The 16741-nt window shown below is 59.1% G+C and overlaps 1 protein-coding gene and 1 non-coding gene across 2 annotated transcripts; one reads left to right on the top strand and one right to left on the bottom strand.

Moving 5' to 3' along the window:
* Positions 1-7583: 7583 nt before the first annotated feature.
* Positions 7584-10359, top strand: CD248 (CD248 molecule). The gene has a single exon (XM_047693695.1). The coding sequence runs from the start codon at positions 7765-7767 to the stop codon at positions 10078-10080; it is 2316 nt and encodes a 771-aa protein (XP_047549651.1). The 5' UTR covers positions 7584-7764; the 3' UTR covers positions 10081-10359.
* Positions 10360-15123: 4764 nt separating this feature from the next.
* LOC125080294 (small nucleolar RNA SNORA18) lies at positions 15124-15259 on the bottom strand. Its single transcript, XR_007121316.1, has one exon. It is a non-coding gene; the product is annotated as a small nucleolar RNA SNORA18 (small nucleolar RNA).
* Between the last annotated feature and the right edge of the window lie 1482 nt (positions 15260-16741).

Here is a 16741-nt window from a genome sequence, read left to right as displayed (position 1 = left end):
CCCAGCTGGAGTCTTGTGACCCATGACCCCCCCCCCTGCGCGCAGTTTAACACACAGAAGCATCCTGACTCGCGTTTGCACACGGAATTTGTGACACCCTGCAGGCCACAGTCATGTACAGAGAACTTGGGCACCCCCAGCTGTAACAGGAACACTCAGAGTGTTGGAAACACCTGGAGACTAAGCCACTCCTGCCCTGCAGGGTTGGACCCCGCCACACACACACACACACACACACACACGCACGCGCGCGCGCACACAGACACACACACACACACACACACACACACACACACACACACGGGCCCCACCTCTGAGCCGCACCCTGACAGCTATCCCTAGATCTGCAAGCTCAGAGACATTCCCTCATCACCCTCCCAGCCTCTCAGGTTGAGAATGTGACTCGGTGACACACATCCATGGGGACAGGCTGACACGGAGACATGGAGAGTGCTACATATTAGGTGACACACACCCACCCAGCTAGCACTGCCAAGTCCTCTGCTCAGTCACGGCATGTGGGCTTGCTTCTCACGCTGCACAGGCATAGGAAGTGTCCACGCGCGCACACACGTGCACACACATGCACACACACACATTCGTTCACACTTCTGATCATGCTGAAGAGGTCCAAGCCCTGATCCCGACTAATCTCACTCCAGCCCGGGCATATCCCTGCCACACTCAGCCATGCCAGGCCATGGTGGACCCTGGTGGGGGCTGGAAGTTGCTGAGGAGACTCCCTTGGGGGGTGTGGCACCCCCACTGGCCAGGAGGGAAGCAGAGGCCGGAGGTCCCGGGGCGGGGCGGCCTGAGCTCATCAGATTCCAGCCTGAGTGATTCACGGGAAGCGCCCGGGAAGGATCTGTGAGGGTGGGGGTAATGACCCAGGGGCTGGGGCTTTGGGGGCCCGGGTTGGCTTCAGACTGGAAAGGATCTTGGGTCCAAAGCAAGCCTCTAGTGCGGGAGGGGGCTTCCTGAAGGGTGGCCCAGCCTGAGGGGTGTCTGCAGGGTCTGGCCCCTGGGAGGGGCTCAGGACACGGAGCTGAGCCCGCAGGATGAGACAATCGGCCACTCCCTCCCTCCCCACCCCGGGTCTGGGCCCCTGACCCTAAGCCTTCCCAGCCCCAGCAGCTGGGTGTCTTTAGCAGGGGTTAGGCCAAGGGTGGGGGGCAGGGGTGGGGTGAACTTCACGGCCATCTTGGCCCCTGGGGCCTTCAGACCGCAGGCAGCCGTACTGGACCCCAGAGACCCTGAAGGGCGGAAGCCAGCTGGCCCAGTCGGGGCTGACAGGGTTACAGACCCTCGCTGCCCTGCCAGGCGAGGCTTCTGCCAGAGAGCCGAGAACACAGCACCAGGGATGTTTTCCTGCTGAGATGGAGCCCTCTGCTCCTGCCACCTCCTGAGCTCCCTGCCTCCCCAGAGGACCCGGGAGGACCTTCGGAGGACCCGCATCCGAAGACAGGATGGGGCTGGAGGCAGGGGTTGCAGGAAGTGCCTTTCTTGGAACTTGGTACCAAAATAGCCTGTTCTGTCCCTAATCTAGATCTCAGTGTCCCACGGGGGAGATAAGTGTCACCAAGGAGACCCTCACCAGGGAGGGGCCTTAGCTGACCTTAATCAGGCTTTGGCTCACCACCCCTCCCCTCTCCTACCCAGACCAGCCCCCACCAAGCCTGCCTCAGGCTCTGCTCTGCTTTGAAGTCCTAACATAAATATCATGTCTGCTTGGGTTCCCCTTCCCGGCCTGGTCACAGCCCCCAGACCTGGCTCCCACCCCAGCCAGCCCTGGGGGTGCGTACCGGGCGGGAGAGGAGGGAGGCCTGGACCACCCAGGGAAGGGGGCGAGCCAGAGACGCTGGAACAGCAATGGGGAGACAGGGCAGGCACCAGAGGCAGAGTGGGAAGACACGGAAGTAGACAGACAACAGAGAGACAGACCCGAAAAACCAACAAGGTGGCCATCCTGGGAACAGGAGAGGAGACAGAGAGACCCCAGAGGGTGACAGGAGTGCAGGAGATGCCTGGCTGCAGAGAGGGAAGAGAGAGGATGACTAATAGTGCCGAAGGCCAGTGAGACTCCAGAGATCCCTGGGGCAGGGAGGGGGCAGGAAAAGAAGGGAAGCTTCCAGGGTGCGGGGGTGCAGACTGGGACGCTGACACTGGGGTAGCAGAGGGAAGGACACGGTGGAAAAAGAAACATCCTGGCAACAGAGTGACGGAGCATCCTCACTTGCTGGGGCGCGAACGGGGTCCCCACTAGACAGGATTTGCAGTGCTGAGATCAGGACGCTCCCCAGCAAACTGTGACACGTTGGTCACCCTTGGCAGCAGACTTCTGCCAGATGCCCCGAGGACCACAGAGTCCCCACCCCCACAGCCAAAGAGCAGCAGAGGAAGGACAGGAACAGCAGGGGCCAGGGGAGCAGCCGTCCCTCCTGGGATCCCCAGACTCAGGCAGTCCCTGCTCTGCCTCCACCCTGTAACCCAGGGCCAGCCTTGTCCCTCTCCGAGCTGGGAGGACACTGAACAGAGGATGGGGCTGGGCCCTTCTAGCTCTGTGCTGGGCTCCAAGACGCCCATCCTTGTGGGCAGATGTGGCCAGATGTTCAGGCCAGGCATCTGGCGGGAGAGGGACTGGGGCCCCAGCTGTGCCCAGGTTGGGCGATCCAGGGGAACCATACGTTCCTCCCCTCACAGCTGTGGGTGCAGGTGTGGGCCCGTGGGGACACGCACACATCACCCAGCTGCATGGGCCCTCAGCAAAGCCAGCCCCGGGCAGGCACACACACTCATGGACACACTGCCATGTACAGACACCCAGGTACACCCATGAGCACACCCAGTATCTCTCCGTGGGGGACGCCATCCCCCAGCCCCCTCCAGCTGTCAGAATCCCTTACCCCCAGGGACCAGGCCTGGACACACCACTTCTTCCTGGGCCCCACCTTCCCCAAGCCTCTCCTTCCCACCCTGTCCAGTCCCCAGCACCACCCCCCTTCCCCCCCACCCCTCCCCCCCCTCCCATCCAGAAGCACAAAGGGTGCGGCCCCGGCACGTGGGAAGGGAAAGGAAGCCAAAATCACTGCCCCTCCCCCCAGACAGCCCTCCCTCCGCACTTCTGCCCTGGGACCTCGCCCACCTCCCGTCCATCCGTCCAGCAGCTCCCACTGGAGACCAGGCGCCTCCTGCCCACCAGTTGCCTGAAGGCTGGGGCGGTTTGGGAAGAATTTGGAAATGGAGGGAGGTGGGGGGATGGGGACAAAAGAAAAAGGAGGAAAGGAGGTGATTTGTACACAAAGCAATGTGCTGGCTCGGCAGCGGGCCTGTGCCAAGGCTCCAGGACGCCTGCCCAGGGGGCACCCCCAATCCGATCAACACCCCCATCCAGACTGCTCCACTGGGCTCTCTTCAGGCCAACCCCTCTGCAGGCCGCCTTCACCCCCACCCCCACGGGCCCACACATTGCGTCCAAAGCCACTGTCTGGCTTGTCCCAGTAGCTGGAAAACCAGGCTTCTCCTGGGGAAGTGGGCTTCTGTTTTCAAGGCCATCGGGAGGTGCGCTCTTGCCGTAAGGGCCACGGTCAGAGCCGAGAACTGCAGCCTCCGAACCCACACTGGGACCCAAACTTGGTGTCCGGAGCTGTCTCCACCTCTGGGAGGGAGACGCAGTGGCCTTGGGCCCACACCCGAGAAGACAGACTATGGTACCAAGGGAGCATCACACGTGATCCCTGCCAGTGGTAATTCCCAGCGGTCCTGCCGTCCTACAGATCCCGAGTCGCATTCTGAGACCGCCATCCATCGTTGTGTGGCTCACTGCGAATTAGCTGCTCTGCCCGAATCCCTGTGGCCGGCCCTGCCTCTCCACATCTTCTCTTGTCCGCACACGCATACACTTAGCCATCTGTCAGGCCATCCCCGTCCTCCTTCCCACACCCATCCATTATCCGTCTGTCCGCCCATCCGGGCACCCACCCATTCTCCCACCTCCCCGCCCGTCCATCCACGTGCGCGTTCCCGCGTTCCCGCACGCGGGCACCCTCTATCCACCCACCCACCCATCCTCCAAGTGTTTACTGCGTCCGTTAGCATTTCTCTGTGCTGGGGGGAAGCAGGAGGAGGCAGGCTGAACGCTACTGGCAGAAAGAGTAAGAGCCCCGCAACCAGCCCCTCTCTGTCCACTCAGCCCCGGATCCCCAATGCTGTGCCCACTGCCTGCCCGTCCCGACTAGGGAAGGAAGTTCCTAGGCTGCTCGACTCCAACTCTCCCAATCTGGACGGGGCAGCAGGGCAATGCCGGGCACCCGGGTGCGGCTCCAAGCCTCAACCTCTACCCACGAAACCCTTCACGCTGTTGGGGTCAGAGGTGCCTGGCTCGTCTCCACTCCTGCCCCCTCCTGGCTCAGCAATCTCAGCCCAAACCACCTGGAATTTGGCCTTCGACCCTCTTCCTCCTGCTTTGGCCTGCCCCCCACCCCTCACCCCTACTGAGCCTGGAGTCCTGACCTCTGGTCTGACCTGCCTACTCGCCAGCCAGACGGCTTGCAGCCTCCCCTCAGACGCCCCAGCACGCGCCATTGCCCGACTCCGGACTGGGCCCGCCACACCCTTGGATCCGGCTCCGGCCAGCCCCTGAGGAGCCTCCGGAGGCTGCCTCCCCCAGCCCGGCCCGCCCTGCGGCCCGGTCCTCCAGCCAGCTCCCGCCCCTCTCCCAGACTATTGCAACAACCTCCAGCCCCCTCCACCCACCACACACCAGCCCCAGGGAACTCCCATCATGCCTCCTTCCCTGAGTCCCCGCGACAGAGGCAAGTGTTTTAGGGGTAGCTGATTGCCTTCCACGCTGGGCTGCTCCCCGCTTTCTGACATTGCCTCCTCACTACTGATGGTCCCTCCAGAAGTCCCTCACTCCAGTGGAGTCCTTTGTAGTCTCCAAAGGCATCTGGAGCTGCCCACCCCAGCGCTCTGTCTAGGCTGTGCCTTCTTGCTGTCATGCCTTCCCCCGTCCTCACCTCCCGATGCCGTGCCCAGCTCTCAGACCACGCTTGAGAGCTCCTCAGGGCACCGCAGCCAAAAGAGAATTGGAATGAGAGTCAGACAGTCTTGGTTCTAGTCCCAGCCCTGCCACAGATGAGCTTGAAGACTCCCTGGGCCTCAGTGTCCCTACCTGCAAAAAGGTTTGCTGCTTTCCAGGGATCTCCCTGTTCTGAAATGGTCTGACTTCTGGGGAAGGCTGGGGAGGTGTGGGGAGCAGGTGGGCTTTGGCTCCGGAGAGCATCCTGGATTCCCCCAGCATGGCCCTGGGCCAGGTTCTTCATTTATCTGAGTCTCATTCATTCATTCACTCATTCATTCGTTCGACAAACCCTACTGAACAGCATCGATGGGCCAGGAACTTTCCAGGCTCTGGGGATACAGTAGGGAACGAGACAATGATGATGCCTTCATGGAGTTCACAGTCTCCTAGGGCAAGAGTCTCCATGGAGGGCATAACATTCAGCAATGTCTTGAGACACTTTTGATTGTCGCAACTGGAGGGATGCTACTGGCCTCTAGGAAGAAACCAGGCTTTCTGCTAAGATGTAAGAAACATCTTACAATGCACAAAGCAGTCCCTACAAGAGGTGGGCTTGGACCTGGTGAGTTTCACATACAGCCTCGAGGCCAGAGTAGTTGGAGCAGAGGGGTGAGTGAGAGTGGGGTAAGAAATCTGGGAGCCAACCACATCACCCTGAAGGCCATGGCCAAGATGTTGGCCTGTCTTCTCAGTGAGATGGAGGCCCAGAGGTTCTGAGCAGGGGAGTAACCAGATCTGTGTTGGGTTTTAAAGGGATCCCTCTGGCAGGATGGAGAAGGCAAGACAGAGACCAGAGGAGAGGCTGTTGCAAGAATCTGGGTGGAAGGAGACTGTGGCCCGGGCCAGAGGGGGGCAAAAAAAGGTGTCAAGAAGCAGTCAGATTGTGGCTCTACCCGAAGGTGAAGTCAACAGGATCTGCTGAGAGACTGGATGTGGGGTGTGGGAGAAAGAGGAGTCAAGGATGATCTCAAGGCTCTGGGCCTGAGCCAAGGGCAGGATGCACTGCCCCATATTGACCTTCCTCTCACGAGAAGGGGGATAGTTCTATACATTTCATAGATGTAGACCTTAAAAGAAGGACCTGCCAGGGAGGTAGCAAGCGTTTCAAAAGCCCTGGTTCTCAGGGGGACTGGCTGAGTCTGCAGGGCCAGCCCTGGCACTGTAAGGTGATTAGCAAAGGCGCTCTGGTCCCCACCCCCAACCCAGAAGATTTGCTCAGAAGACTAAGGAACATTAGCCTCATGCTTTGCTGCTGACAAAGCACATTTTCAAACACCACGAGCTGTGATACAACAGCCTTGCTGAGCTGAAAGGCCCTGACCCATTACCCCATTTTGTAGATAAGACAAACAGAGACCCAGAGAGGGTCAGCGACTTCCCAGCAGTCACACAGCACATCAGGGGCAGAGCACTGAGGGGCAGATCCTCTCTTCCACGTCCCCACCCCCGGATCAAACTTCTGCTAAGAGTGGAGAGGGTGTTCATGGGTTAATCTGACAGCCCGCTCCCCAGGGACCATCCTGGATGATGGGCTCAGCGCACATGCCTCCAGAGGCCTCCAAGAGGGGCGGGCGGAGGGACCCTGGCCAGGCCCACACAGCAGCCTCTGGGGGCAGGGAAGGTTCCACACATGTGACGCCTGTGTCACATACACATGTATGTGACATTGTGAGCTTCACGCCCATACATGGCTTCTCCCCCGTCCTTCCGCTCCCAGCCAGCCCTGCTCCCCCATCCCGCAGTGCAGCCTGGCTCTTGCCTGCCCCCTCCCCCACGCACCCTGCCCTTGTGCAGCAGGAGCCCAGAGAAGCATTTCCTGTTTGGGGGCTGCCTCCTCCCCCTCTAAGCCCAGGTTCCCAGGGCCCCAGGCTGAGCAGAGGTGAAGGGAGGGCAGCCCCCTGCCCCTCCTCCTCCCCCCCAACCCGGTCCAGCTGGAGCCAGGAAGCTTGGGGGTGGGGGGAGGTTGAGGCAGGAGTTTCGTTCATGAATGAGGGTTTATGATGCCCATGTGCGACGCCTGCGTGATCAAACAGGTTCCATTCAGGGCCGCACGTGAACGTGAGGGTGTCTCGTGCGAGGGCACGGAGAACCCCACAAGGACACCACACCACTTTAGGATGTGCATCCACAGGGGGTTGGCGTGTCAGGGCGTGTACGAGTCTGGGACGACGGGGCAGTGTCAAGAGAGTGCCCTTGCGTGGGTAGCCGAGCGCGCACACGCACACACACACGTGTGTGATGTGAAGGCCATGAGTCAGAGCATGTTTCCACATGTATGACGAACCGCTGGGTCCTGAGACAGTTCACAAGTCCGATGAGGTTTGTGCGTCCAGACAGGATCTCGGGTGAGTCCCTGGGAAGGGACCTCAGCCCACCGCCAAGAGCCCGGACTGCCGGCACCTTCTGAGGGTCTACCAGCCTCCTCTCCCCGACTCCCAGCGGGCTAGCGGTGCCTCCCCCCGCCTGCCCCTCCGGCACCCCCCACCTCTGCCCCCGCCCGACTGCTTCCTGCTCCAGCGGCCCCGGGGGAGCGGGAGCGGGGAGCTGGCAGCGGCCCCAGCCCACTCCTTACAAGGCCTGAGCCTGGCCCAGGCCCGCCCCTGGCCCGCCTGCCGGAGGCCCCAGTCCCTCCCCCTGTCAAGAGCGGCCGCGAGCCGGCCCCGGGCCAGTCGGGGGGCATCGCGATGCTGCTGCGCCTGCTGCTGGCCTGGGCGGCCGCGGTGCCCACGCTGGGCCAGGCCCCCTGGGCGGCCGAGCCCCGGGCCATCTGTGGCCCCGGCCGCTGCTACGCACTCTTCCCTCGGCGCCGCACCTTCCTGGAGGCCTGGCGGGCCTGCCGCGAGCTGGGGGGCGACCTGGCCACGCCGCGAACCCCCGAGGAGGCCCGGCGTGTGGACAGCCTGGTGGGCTCGGGCCCAGCCGGCCAGCTGCTGTGGATCGGCCTGCAGCGGCAGGCCCGCCAGTGCCAACCCCAGCGCCCGCTGCGCGGCTTCACGTGGACCACGGGAGACCAGGACACGGCCTTCACCAACTGGGCCCAGCTGGCCACAGGAGGGCCCTGCCCAGCCCAGCGCTGCGCCGCCCTTGAGGCAAGCGGCGAGCATCGCTGGCTCGAGGGCTCGTGCACGCTGGCCGTCGACGGCTACCTGTGCCAGTTTGGCTTCGAGGGCTCCTGCCCCGCGCTGCCGGACGAGGCGGGCCAGGCAGGCCCGGCGGTCTACACCACACCCTTCCACCTGGTGTCTACCGAGTTTGAGTGGCTGCCCTTCGGCTCCGTGGCAGCCGTGCCGTGCCAGGCTGGCAGAGAAGCGTCCCTGCTCTGCGTGAAGCAGCCCGATGGTGGCGTGGGCTGGTCTCGGGCCGGGCCCTTGTGCCCAGCGCCCGGCTGCGGCCCGGACAACGGGGGCTGCGAACACGAGTGCGTGGAGGAGGTGGACGGCCGCGTGTCCTGTCGCTGCACTGAGGGCTTCCGGCTGGCGGCGGACGGGCAGAGCTGTGAGGACCCCTGTGCCCAGGCTCCGTGTGAACAGCAGTGTGAGCCCGGCGGGCCGCAGGGCTATAGCTGTCACTGTCGCCTGGGTTTCCGGCCGGCTGAGGACGAACCGCACCGCTGCGTGGACACAGATGAGTGCCAGATCGCTGGCGTGTGCCAGCAAATGTGTGTCAACTACGTCGGTGGTTTTGAGTGCTACTGCAGGGAGGGCCACGAGCTCGAGGCTGACGGCATCAGCTGCAGCCCGGCTGGGGCCATGGGAGCCCACACTGCCCAGGACCTAGGGGACGAGCTGCTTGATAATGGGGAGGACGAAGAGGATGAACATGAGGCCTGGGATACCTTTGATGGCAGCTGGACGGAGGTGCCTGGGATCCCGTGGATGGAGGCCACGCAGCCGCCTGACTTTGGCCTGGCCTACAGACCTAGTTTCCCAGAGGAGGGAGAGCATCCGATGCCCTACCTGGACCCCACCTGGCCACCCCCGCTTAGTGCTCCCAGGGTCCCCTACCACTCCTCGGTGCTCTCTGTCACCCGACCCGTGGTGGTCTCTGCCACACGCCCCACACTGCCTTCTGCCCACCGTCCCCCTATCATCTCTGCCACACGCCCACCCTGGGCCCCTGCCCCCGAGCCTCCTGTGATCCCTGCCAGGCATCCAGTTTTGCCTCCTAACCACCAGTTCCCCATGATCTCAGCCAACCGTCCAGATTTGCCCTCTGCCTACCAACCCCCCATTATCTCTGCCACTCGCCCAGCACAGCCTCCAGCTCACCAGCCCCCAATTATCTCAGCCAAATATCCTGAACTGTCCCCTGTGTTTCCAGACACCCCAGTCACTGATACCCAGACCACGGCTCATGTGCTTCAGATCCCTGCTAACCACACTCCTCTGGGTACCACTTCCGGGGGCCATCAATCCCTTGTCACCCCAGATGTCCCGGTCCTCCAAGCCCAGGCCACCCACCTTCCCATTACCTCGACTGTCCAGCCCCCTCTGACCACTACCTCCAGACCCCCTGTGCTCCCTGCCCATCAAGTTCCTGGGTCTCCTGCTGGGCAGCCCCCAGCCCCCCACACTACCCTCACCTCAGAGCCCCCCCAGAGCCCCACTAACCAGACCTCATTCACCAGCCCTACACACCCCCATTCCAAACCCCCACAAGTCCCAAGGGAGGGTGCCCGGGACGCTAAGGTGGCCCCATGGCTGCCCTCAGCAGCCCCCACAGCAGCCCCGACAGCCCTGGGGGACTCCAGTCCGGCAGGCCACGGCCGGAGGGATGACCGGTGGCTGCTGGTGGCACTCCTAGTACCCACATGTGTCTTCTTGGTGGTCCTACTCGCATTGGGCATCGTGTACTGCACCCGCTGTGGTCCCCACGCACCCAACAAGCGAGTTACCGACTGCTATCGCTGGGTCACCCACGCTGGGAGCAAGGGCCCAACAGAACCAGTGCCCCACCGGGGCAGCCTCACAGGGGTGCAGACCTGCAGAACCAGCGTGTGATGGGGCGCAGCCCCCCCCGCGGGGTGGGGGGAAGTGCTTGCGTTGGACACATGGCCCAGGCTGCACCAGGGACCCACGGGGGCTGCCCAGCTGGACAAAGGGCTTCCTGCTCCCCCGGGCCCAGCCAGGATCCTCTTTCGGTCAACTACCAGACTAGACTCTTGGGAATTCCGCTCCCCGGCCCAGCACTCATGACAGAGGAGACGCCAAGGCTCCCAGGACCTCAGGGGGTGGGTGCTGGGGTCTTCTCCAATAAACGGGGTGCCAACCTCACCCAAAGTTCCTGACCCCCATTGATGTCTGAGGGGAGGGCCTGGGAGGACTCAGCAAAAAAGAGGGGACCTTCCTTCAGCTTGTGTGGGCCCCAAGGAAATAAGGTAAGACACCTTAAAGGAGGGTATGCTTCAGAAATTCTCTGGTAAACAGGAGCCCAGAGAGGGCAGAGCCTTGCCCAAGGTCACACAGCTAGCCCGGGAGTGGGAGTTTTGGCATGGAGAGAATTTCATATTTGCTTTTCTTTTTAGCAAAACTCCAAGCAAGTGGGGCTAAAAATGGGGGAGCGTTCTAGAACGAGGGCTTCTGATCAATGGCAGCCAAACTGGGATTTAGGAGTCAAAGTTAAGCTCTGGGTCTGGCAATTCTGGGGAGTGAGGGGTGAGATTCTAATTGTCTTCTGGTACTTGCCATCCCACCCCCACAGGCTGCCCAGAAGTTGGCAGCTAGGGTCCAGGGTCACTCAAGGGAGCTGCCACTCCTCTGGGTTATAGGTGCTCTGAAGGTGCCTGTCCCTCCCTGCTCTGGGGAAGAGGTGGGAGTCACTGCCTAGCAGGCTGGGATGGGGAGAGCACAGAACCTCGAGGAGACATCCCATATCCAGCTCCCTTGGCAGGCTTCTGAGCAAGGCTTGGGCTGCATTTTGCCCTTCTCCATGCGGGTGGTGCTGGGACAGAGAGAACCCAGGAGACCAGAGCTTGGGCAAGTTGCTCAATGCTGAGGTGTCCCATGAATCCAGAAGGGGATGGTCAAAGATCACAGCCTGCAGGAACCTGGCAAACTCATCCTGGGCTCACTGCCTTGGGGACGAGGAGAGGTGGGACCTGGGCGGGAGGGGAGGGGGGAGGCTCCGGTTCCCACTGCCTCTGTAATTTTTCAGTTGCAGTCTCCAAGGGACCTCTAATTAGGACGGAGCAGAACCACCACGACCACCCAGACAGGAGAGGAGGGGTGGCCTAGAGGCCCCTTCCTTACTGGGTGCCCTATGCCACCCTCTAGCCCCAGGGCCTGGACCTGGGCCCGGCCGCAGGGGACCGGTAGAGGAGGGGTCAGAACTGGGGACAAACCGGGCGCCGTGGAGGGGGTGGAGGGAACGTTACGCACCGCCCCCAGGCCCCCGCTTCATGTTCCCCTAACTCAAACCAGACGCCCCCGCCAGATCCTGCCTAAGCGTTTAACCTCAGAGAGGCCGCTGGAGAGATTCGATGCATGACAGTGGAGTCGCGGGGTGGCCTAGAAGCCTGAGTCTGAGAAGGAGGTGTGGAAGCAGCCTGGGGCGGGTAACAAAGCCTGCCAGGATGGCACAGACTGGAGCTCCCTCCTGGGACCCTGGGCAGGGTATCCAGAGCGCCGTCAGGGCAGGAAGGAGTTAAATGCACTGTTGTCGGAGGGAGGGGATGGGCGTGGGGAAGGGGGCCCAGAACCGGCTCTTTGTCATCCCGTAATGAGCAACAGATGCGGAGCTGCGTGCGGGCCTAAACAGACTGCCTCCCAAGGCAGAACCCCCGCCTGCGCCCAGGCTGGGCTTTGCCCAGACCCGGAGCTGTGTCTTGGGCTCCGCCCACCGACCCTCAGACCCCTCCTCATCCAGGCGCGAACGTCGCCGGCAGGCAGATGCCGGCACTATCCCACAGATTCCCTCCTAGCTACGAGCCACGCCCGCCCACTACTGTCAACGTGCCCCTCGGGAGTTCTTCAGAAGCACCGCCCACCAAAGCCACAGCCACGCCCCCTGCCAGCTCAGAGATTCTCCAAGAACTATTGCTCCGCCCCGGCGGAGGCAGTAACAATGGCCCCGCCCACCAGGGGGTCATAAGCCCCGCCTCCTTAGGGCGGCTCGCACAGACTGGCAGTATTGGTTCCCGCTTCCAGAAAGTATGAACACTTTCCTCTCACGCCGCGTTGTGTGCCCCGCCTAACAGAACCACAAGCTCCGCCCCTCCTCGGAGCCGGAGACTCGGCTCACGAGTGCAGGAGATCGCGCAGAGACCCTTCCTCTGTCCAGGAGAGCTGCGAACTCCGTCTTCCAGGAGCTTACGGGTTCCCCTTTAGTTCCTCTTCAGGCTCCGCCCCCAGTTACATACCTCTTCTCTCAGGCTCCACCTAGTGTGAATGCATAGCCACGCCTACCTGTAGGTTCCGCCTTCTCGGCTTTCCCGGGCCCGGGACTCCCAAAGTCGCCGACCGCTTTCTGAATTTGCTCAGACTAGTGTGGATCCGAACTCCTCGTCCCTGACCAGGATACCCTTGAACCCGGTCCTGGCACCCGGTCTCCTTCCCCACTCACGGTTTCCGGTCGTCTAGATTGTAGGTTCTCTGGAGGGAGCTCTGGGATGAGGTCGAGAGCCCGACGGGCGACGTGGAAGAATGGGCCTTTGGCGCCACCTGCCTTCGGCGCCCGGGCTTGCAGCCACCGGCCAGTCTCCCAAAGCACATTAGGGCTCAATAAATACTTGCTTAATTCATTAAATGTTTGTATTATTCCATTTTGGCTGCTTCGGCAAATATTTGCTCTCAAGAAAAACAGCAGATCCACTCGCATGGGCCCTCTGTCGTATTTGGAAGACCCCAAGGGGGCCTCTGTGAGCTGAAGCGGCCCCCCGCCAGTCTTTACAGCAGCTGGGGGAACTTTTGCTGTACCTTACCCACGAATCCTGTTTCCCAGGACTGAAAACACAGACTCTCACCTGAATCCTTAAGGCTGGATCCTCCCCTCCCCCAGCTAGTGCTCCAAAGCGTGAACACCTTCCTTAGAGAGGTGCCTTTGGCAGGAGGGAGTGGGTTTAGGCTCACAGACCCTCCTGTAGAAGCTGACACTCGCAGTGTCATCGCTACGTTTGAAAATATTCCCCTGCTCACTCCCACACTAGACGGGGGTTCCAGGAGTCAAGGACACTCCAGAGTTCAGTGTCAGGGGCGCAATGGAATGCTTTTCAAACATTACTGGGGCAGACTGGGGAGCTAAGGTTGAAGACGGGCAGCACTAACATCTACTGAGCTCCAGTAGGTACCAGCACCACGCTGGACACCCTTCACTTTCTGCTTTAGGCATTTGGTGGTGGAGCGCCCCCCCCCCCCCCCCCCCCCCCCGCCACCAACCCCCACTATACCCCCCTCCCCCGCCACAACTCAAAGTCTGGGGAATGAGATGCTTTCCAGATGAGATTTCCAGTTCTGGCGTCCTGGGGTCTATGAACGGGAGTAGGGTTCGGTGCTAAATCGTAATGAAAATAATCGTCTCCCTCATCCTGTTCTAAGGGCTTTGCATGTCTTTACCCACTTGAGGTCAAGAAGGACCTTGCAGTGAGGGCCGCTCTCACCAGGATTTGCAGATGAGGAAGCTGAAGGCGCTTGCCTGAGTGCCTTGCGTGAACCCACCCACCCTACTTGACCAAGTTAGTAAGCAGAGGTTTGAACCCAGATGGATTCCATGATCTTCACCCCTAGAGCAGAGCCAGTCCATAATAATAGCCACGTCTCAGATTAGGAAATACCCACCTTCCAGGGAACTTGGCTTTTGTTTGTTTGTTTGTTTGTTTGTTTGTTTTGGTCAATACATTTTTATTTAAGGAATTTTATGTGATTCCTTCCACGCCCAATCACTTTAGTTCCTCCCAAGTCAGAATCATAATCTTCAAAACAGTCCTTTAAAAAGAACTGTTTAGGGGCGCCTGGGTGGCTCAGTGGTTAAAGCCTCTGCCTTTGGCTCAGGTCATGATCTCAGGGTCCTGGGATCGAGTCCCAAGTCCCGCATCGGGCTCTCTGCTCAGCAGGGAGCCTGCCTCCTCCTCCTCTCTCTCTCTGCCTGCCTCTCTGCCTACTTGTGATCTGTCTGTCAAATAAATAAAAAAAAATCTTTAAAAAATAAAATAAAAAGAATGTTTAATCCACAGTTGGTGTCAGTCCACAATCCTTTTTAAATGATTTTATTTATTTATTTATTTATTTGAGAGAGAGAGAGCATGAGAGGGGGGAAAGTCAGAGGGAGAAGGGAGCCTGTCGCTTCACCAACTAAGCCACCCAGGCGCCCCAGTCCACAATCTTTCATGGTGGGCTTCTTTGATCTCCACTTGAATATGGACATACTTAAGAAATTCTGTACCTGTAATCTTTGGAATCCAATTTCTTTACTTTAGGGCCACATTCGGGGGCAGAGTAGATGGTTCTTTCTGGTTCTCAATTCCAGACACTCTCTAAACATGAATAATGTCAAATCATATTCATCCCTGAACTATCACACTCTGGAATTGTACAGATTATTGGGATATGCCAATACCTAAGATTGAAAATATTTGACTGCAGGGCACCTAGGTGGCTCTGTCCGTTAAGTGTTGAGCTCTTGGTTCCAGTTCAAGGTCAGAGTCTCATGAGTTGTGGGATGGAGCCCCCAGGGGAGACCCCTGTCCCCACTCCCCGCCTGTACCAGCTCTGGGCTCCCCTGGAAGTCTGCTGGAAGATTCTCTCCCTTTGCCCCTCCCCCTACTCATGTATGCTCTCTCTGTCTCTTAAATAAAAAATGTGTGGTTTTTTTAAAGATTTTATTTATTTTGTTTGGCAGACAGAGATCACAAGTAGGCAGAGAGGCAGGCAGAGAGAGAGGAGGAAGCAGGATCCCTGCTGAGCAGAGAGCCCAATGAGGGGCTCGATGGGATCATGACCTGAGCCGAAGGCAGAGGCTTTAACCCACGGAGCCACCCAGGCGCCCCAAATAAAAAATATTTTCAAAAAGATAATAAAATATTTGACAGGCCTTTTGCACAGCTTCTAGATCGATGTTTTGTAGTTCTTTCCCATAGATCTAACACATAGTTCTGTGAATAAAGGAAACCACACATCTACATCTATGCTATGAGGCATTTCCAGCGATACAGGTCTACCGAAAAAGCCCCATGGGGTCGACCTCAACAGGCGGGGCTTGCTTTCACCGAGGAGCCTGCAAGACATACACTCCCCTTGTGCTTTGATACTGCTGGTTACACAAAGCATTACCTGTGACTTTATGGGATCCGGGCGAGGGGTCCAGATGAGGGGTCCAGTCAAGGCTCAGTTTTAGGGCATCCGGCTGTGGCCAGCCTCTAGCATGGTTTTGGTGAGTTCAAGGATTTCTCCCTGGGAGGCCCCAGTGTGGCGCTCGATCTCATGACCAGGTAAGGACCTGACCCAAAAATTAAGAGTCTGACGCTTAACAGACTGAGCCACCCCGGCGCCCCAAAGAGGTACTTATATTTTAATACCTCAGCAGTTATTTGAAAGAATAATACACATACACTGAAAGATGGAAGAATATTTTTATTCTTAAGTAATCACAATCACTTGCTAGTGGGATATGTGTGCCTGTTGCGTACTGCACAATTTCTCAAAACTTGGGACCAGATTGGACAGCGCCACTTTCATTTCCTGTTACACATTGACTCTCCCAATAGTACTTGCTTTTGATGGTGGCAGCTGCCAAAAACCCGGATTCACAGAGATATTATGTTATCAAAAGGAACGTGTGCAATCCAGTGGTGAAACTGTGAACTGCCTCGAGCTAGCAGTCTGAGAGATGTCCAGTATTTCTCTCAAAGTTTTATAGTATTTTGTGGCCTCCTGGGAGTTTGCTGCCGTGTGGCAGGCCCTACATCGAAGGAAGGGTCTTGTTAGACAGCTGGATCCACTTGGAGAGCAGGGAGGAAGGTTCGGGATTGGGAATGTCTACACCCCTTCCCCTCTCTCCTTTCTTTATGGCATGCAAAAGTCATATTGGGAAGACGACGTCACATCTAGGATGGGTGATGGAAGCCAGGGAGGCAAAGAGCTTGCAAACCTGCAATTTGGGGCTGCACCACCAGGCAGCCGAAAGGAACTATTCAGATCTTGACGCATGGATTGTCTTAGGGGGTGCACAGGGAAAGGTGGGTTTTCTTGCTCTAACACAGACATCTGGTGGCAGCTTTTTCCAGAGGGTTCACTCTAGCCTGGACCTAACACTGACCCACACTACGAAGAGTCAGACTTCTTTTGGAATACTACGTAGGGAAGAATTGCAAGGCTTGGAGAAAAAGTCTATACCACCCATGAGCTGCCCGGTCCACAGACTGGTGCTTCGCCCGCCCCCAGCGATTCGCCACTCTCTGTGGCCCCTGAAAACAGGCTGATCAAAGGAGCCCCCAAAAGGCTGGTTGAAATGGATGCTGCACCTGGATATTTTACAATTATCTTCCCACTTCAAGGTCCTTACCTTTGTTATTTTTTTTTTAAGATTTTATTTATTTGTCAGAGAGAGAGAGAATGAGCACAGGCAGACAGAATGGCAGGCAGAGGCTGAGGGAGAAGCAGGCTCCCCGCTGAGCAAGGAGCCCAATGTGGGACTCGATCCCAGGGCGCCGGGATCATGACCTGAGCCGAA

The sequence above is a fragment of the Lutra lutra genome, chromosome 10, assembly GCF_902655055.1.
Source record: "Lutra lutra chromosome 10, mLutLut1.2, whole genome shotgun sequence".
NCBI lineage: Eukaryota > Metazoa > Chordata > Mammalia > Carnivora > Mustelidae > Lutra > Lutra lutra.
Note: the sequence above shows the minus strand (reverse complement) of the source record. Positions and strands in the feature narration are given on the sequence as shown.

What these genes read in the sequence shown, in the direction of transcription:
- CD248 (XM_047693695.1), top strand. Translation starts at nt 7,765, where the DNA reads ATGCTGCTGCGCCTGCTGCTGGCCTGGGCGGCCGCGGTGCCCACGCTG.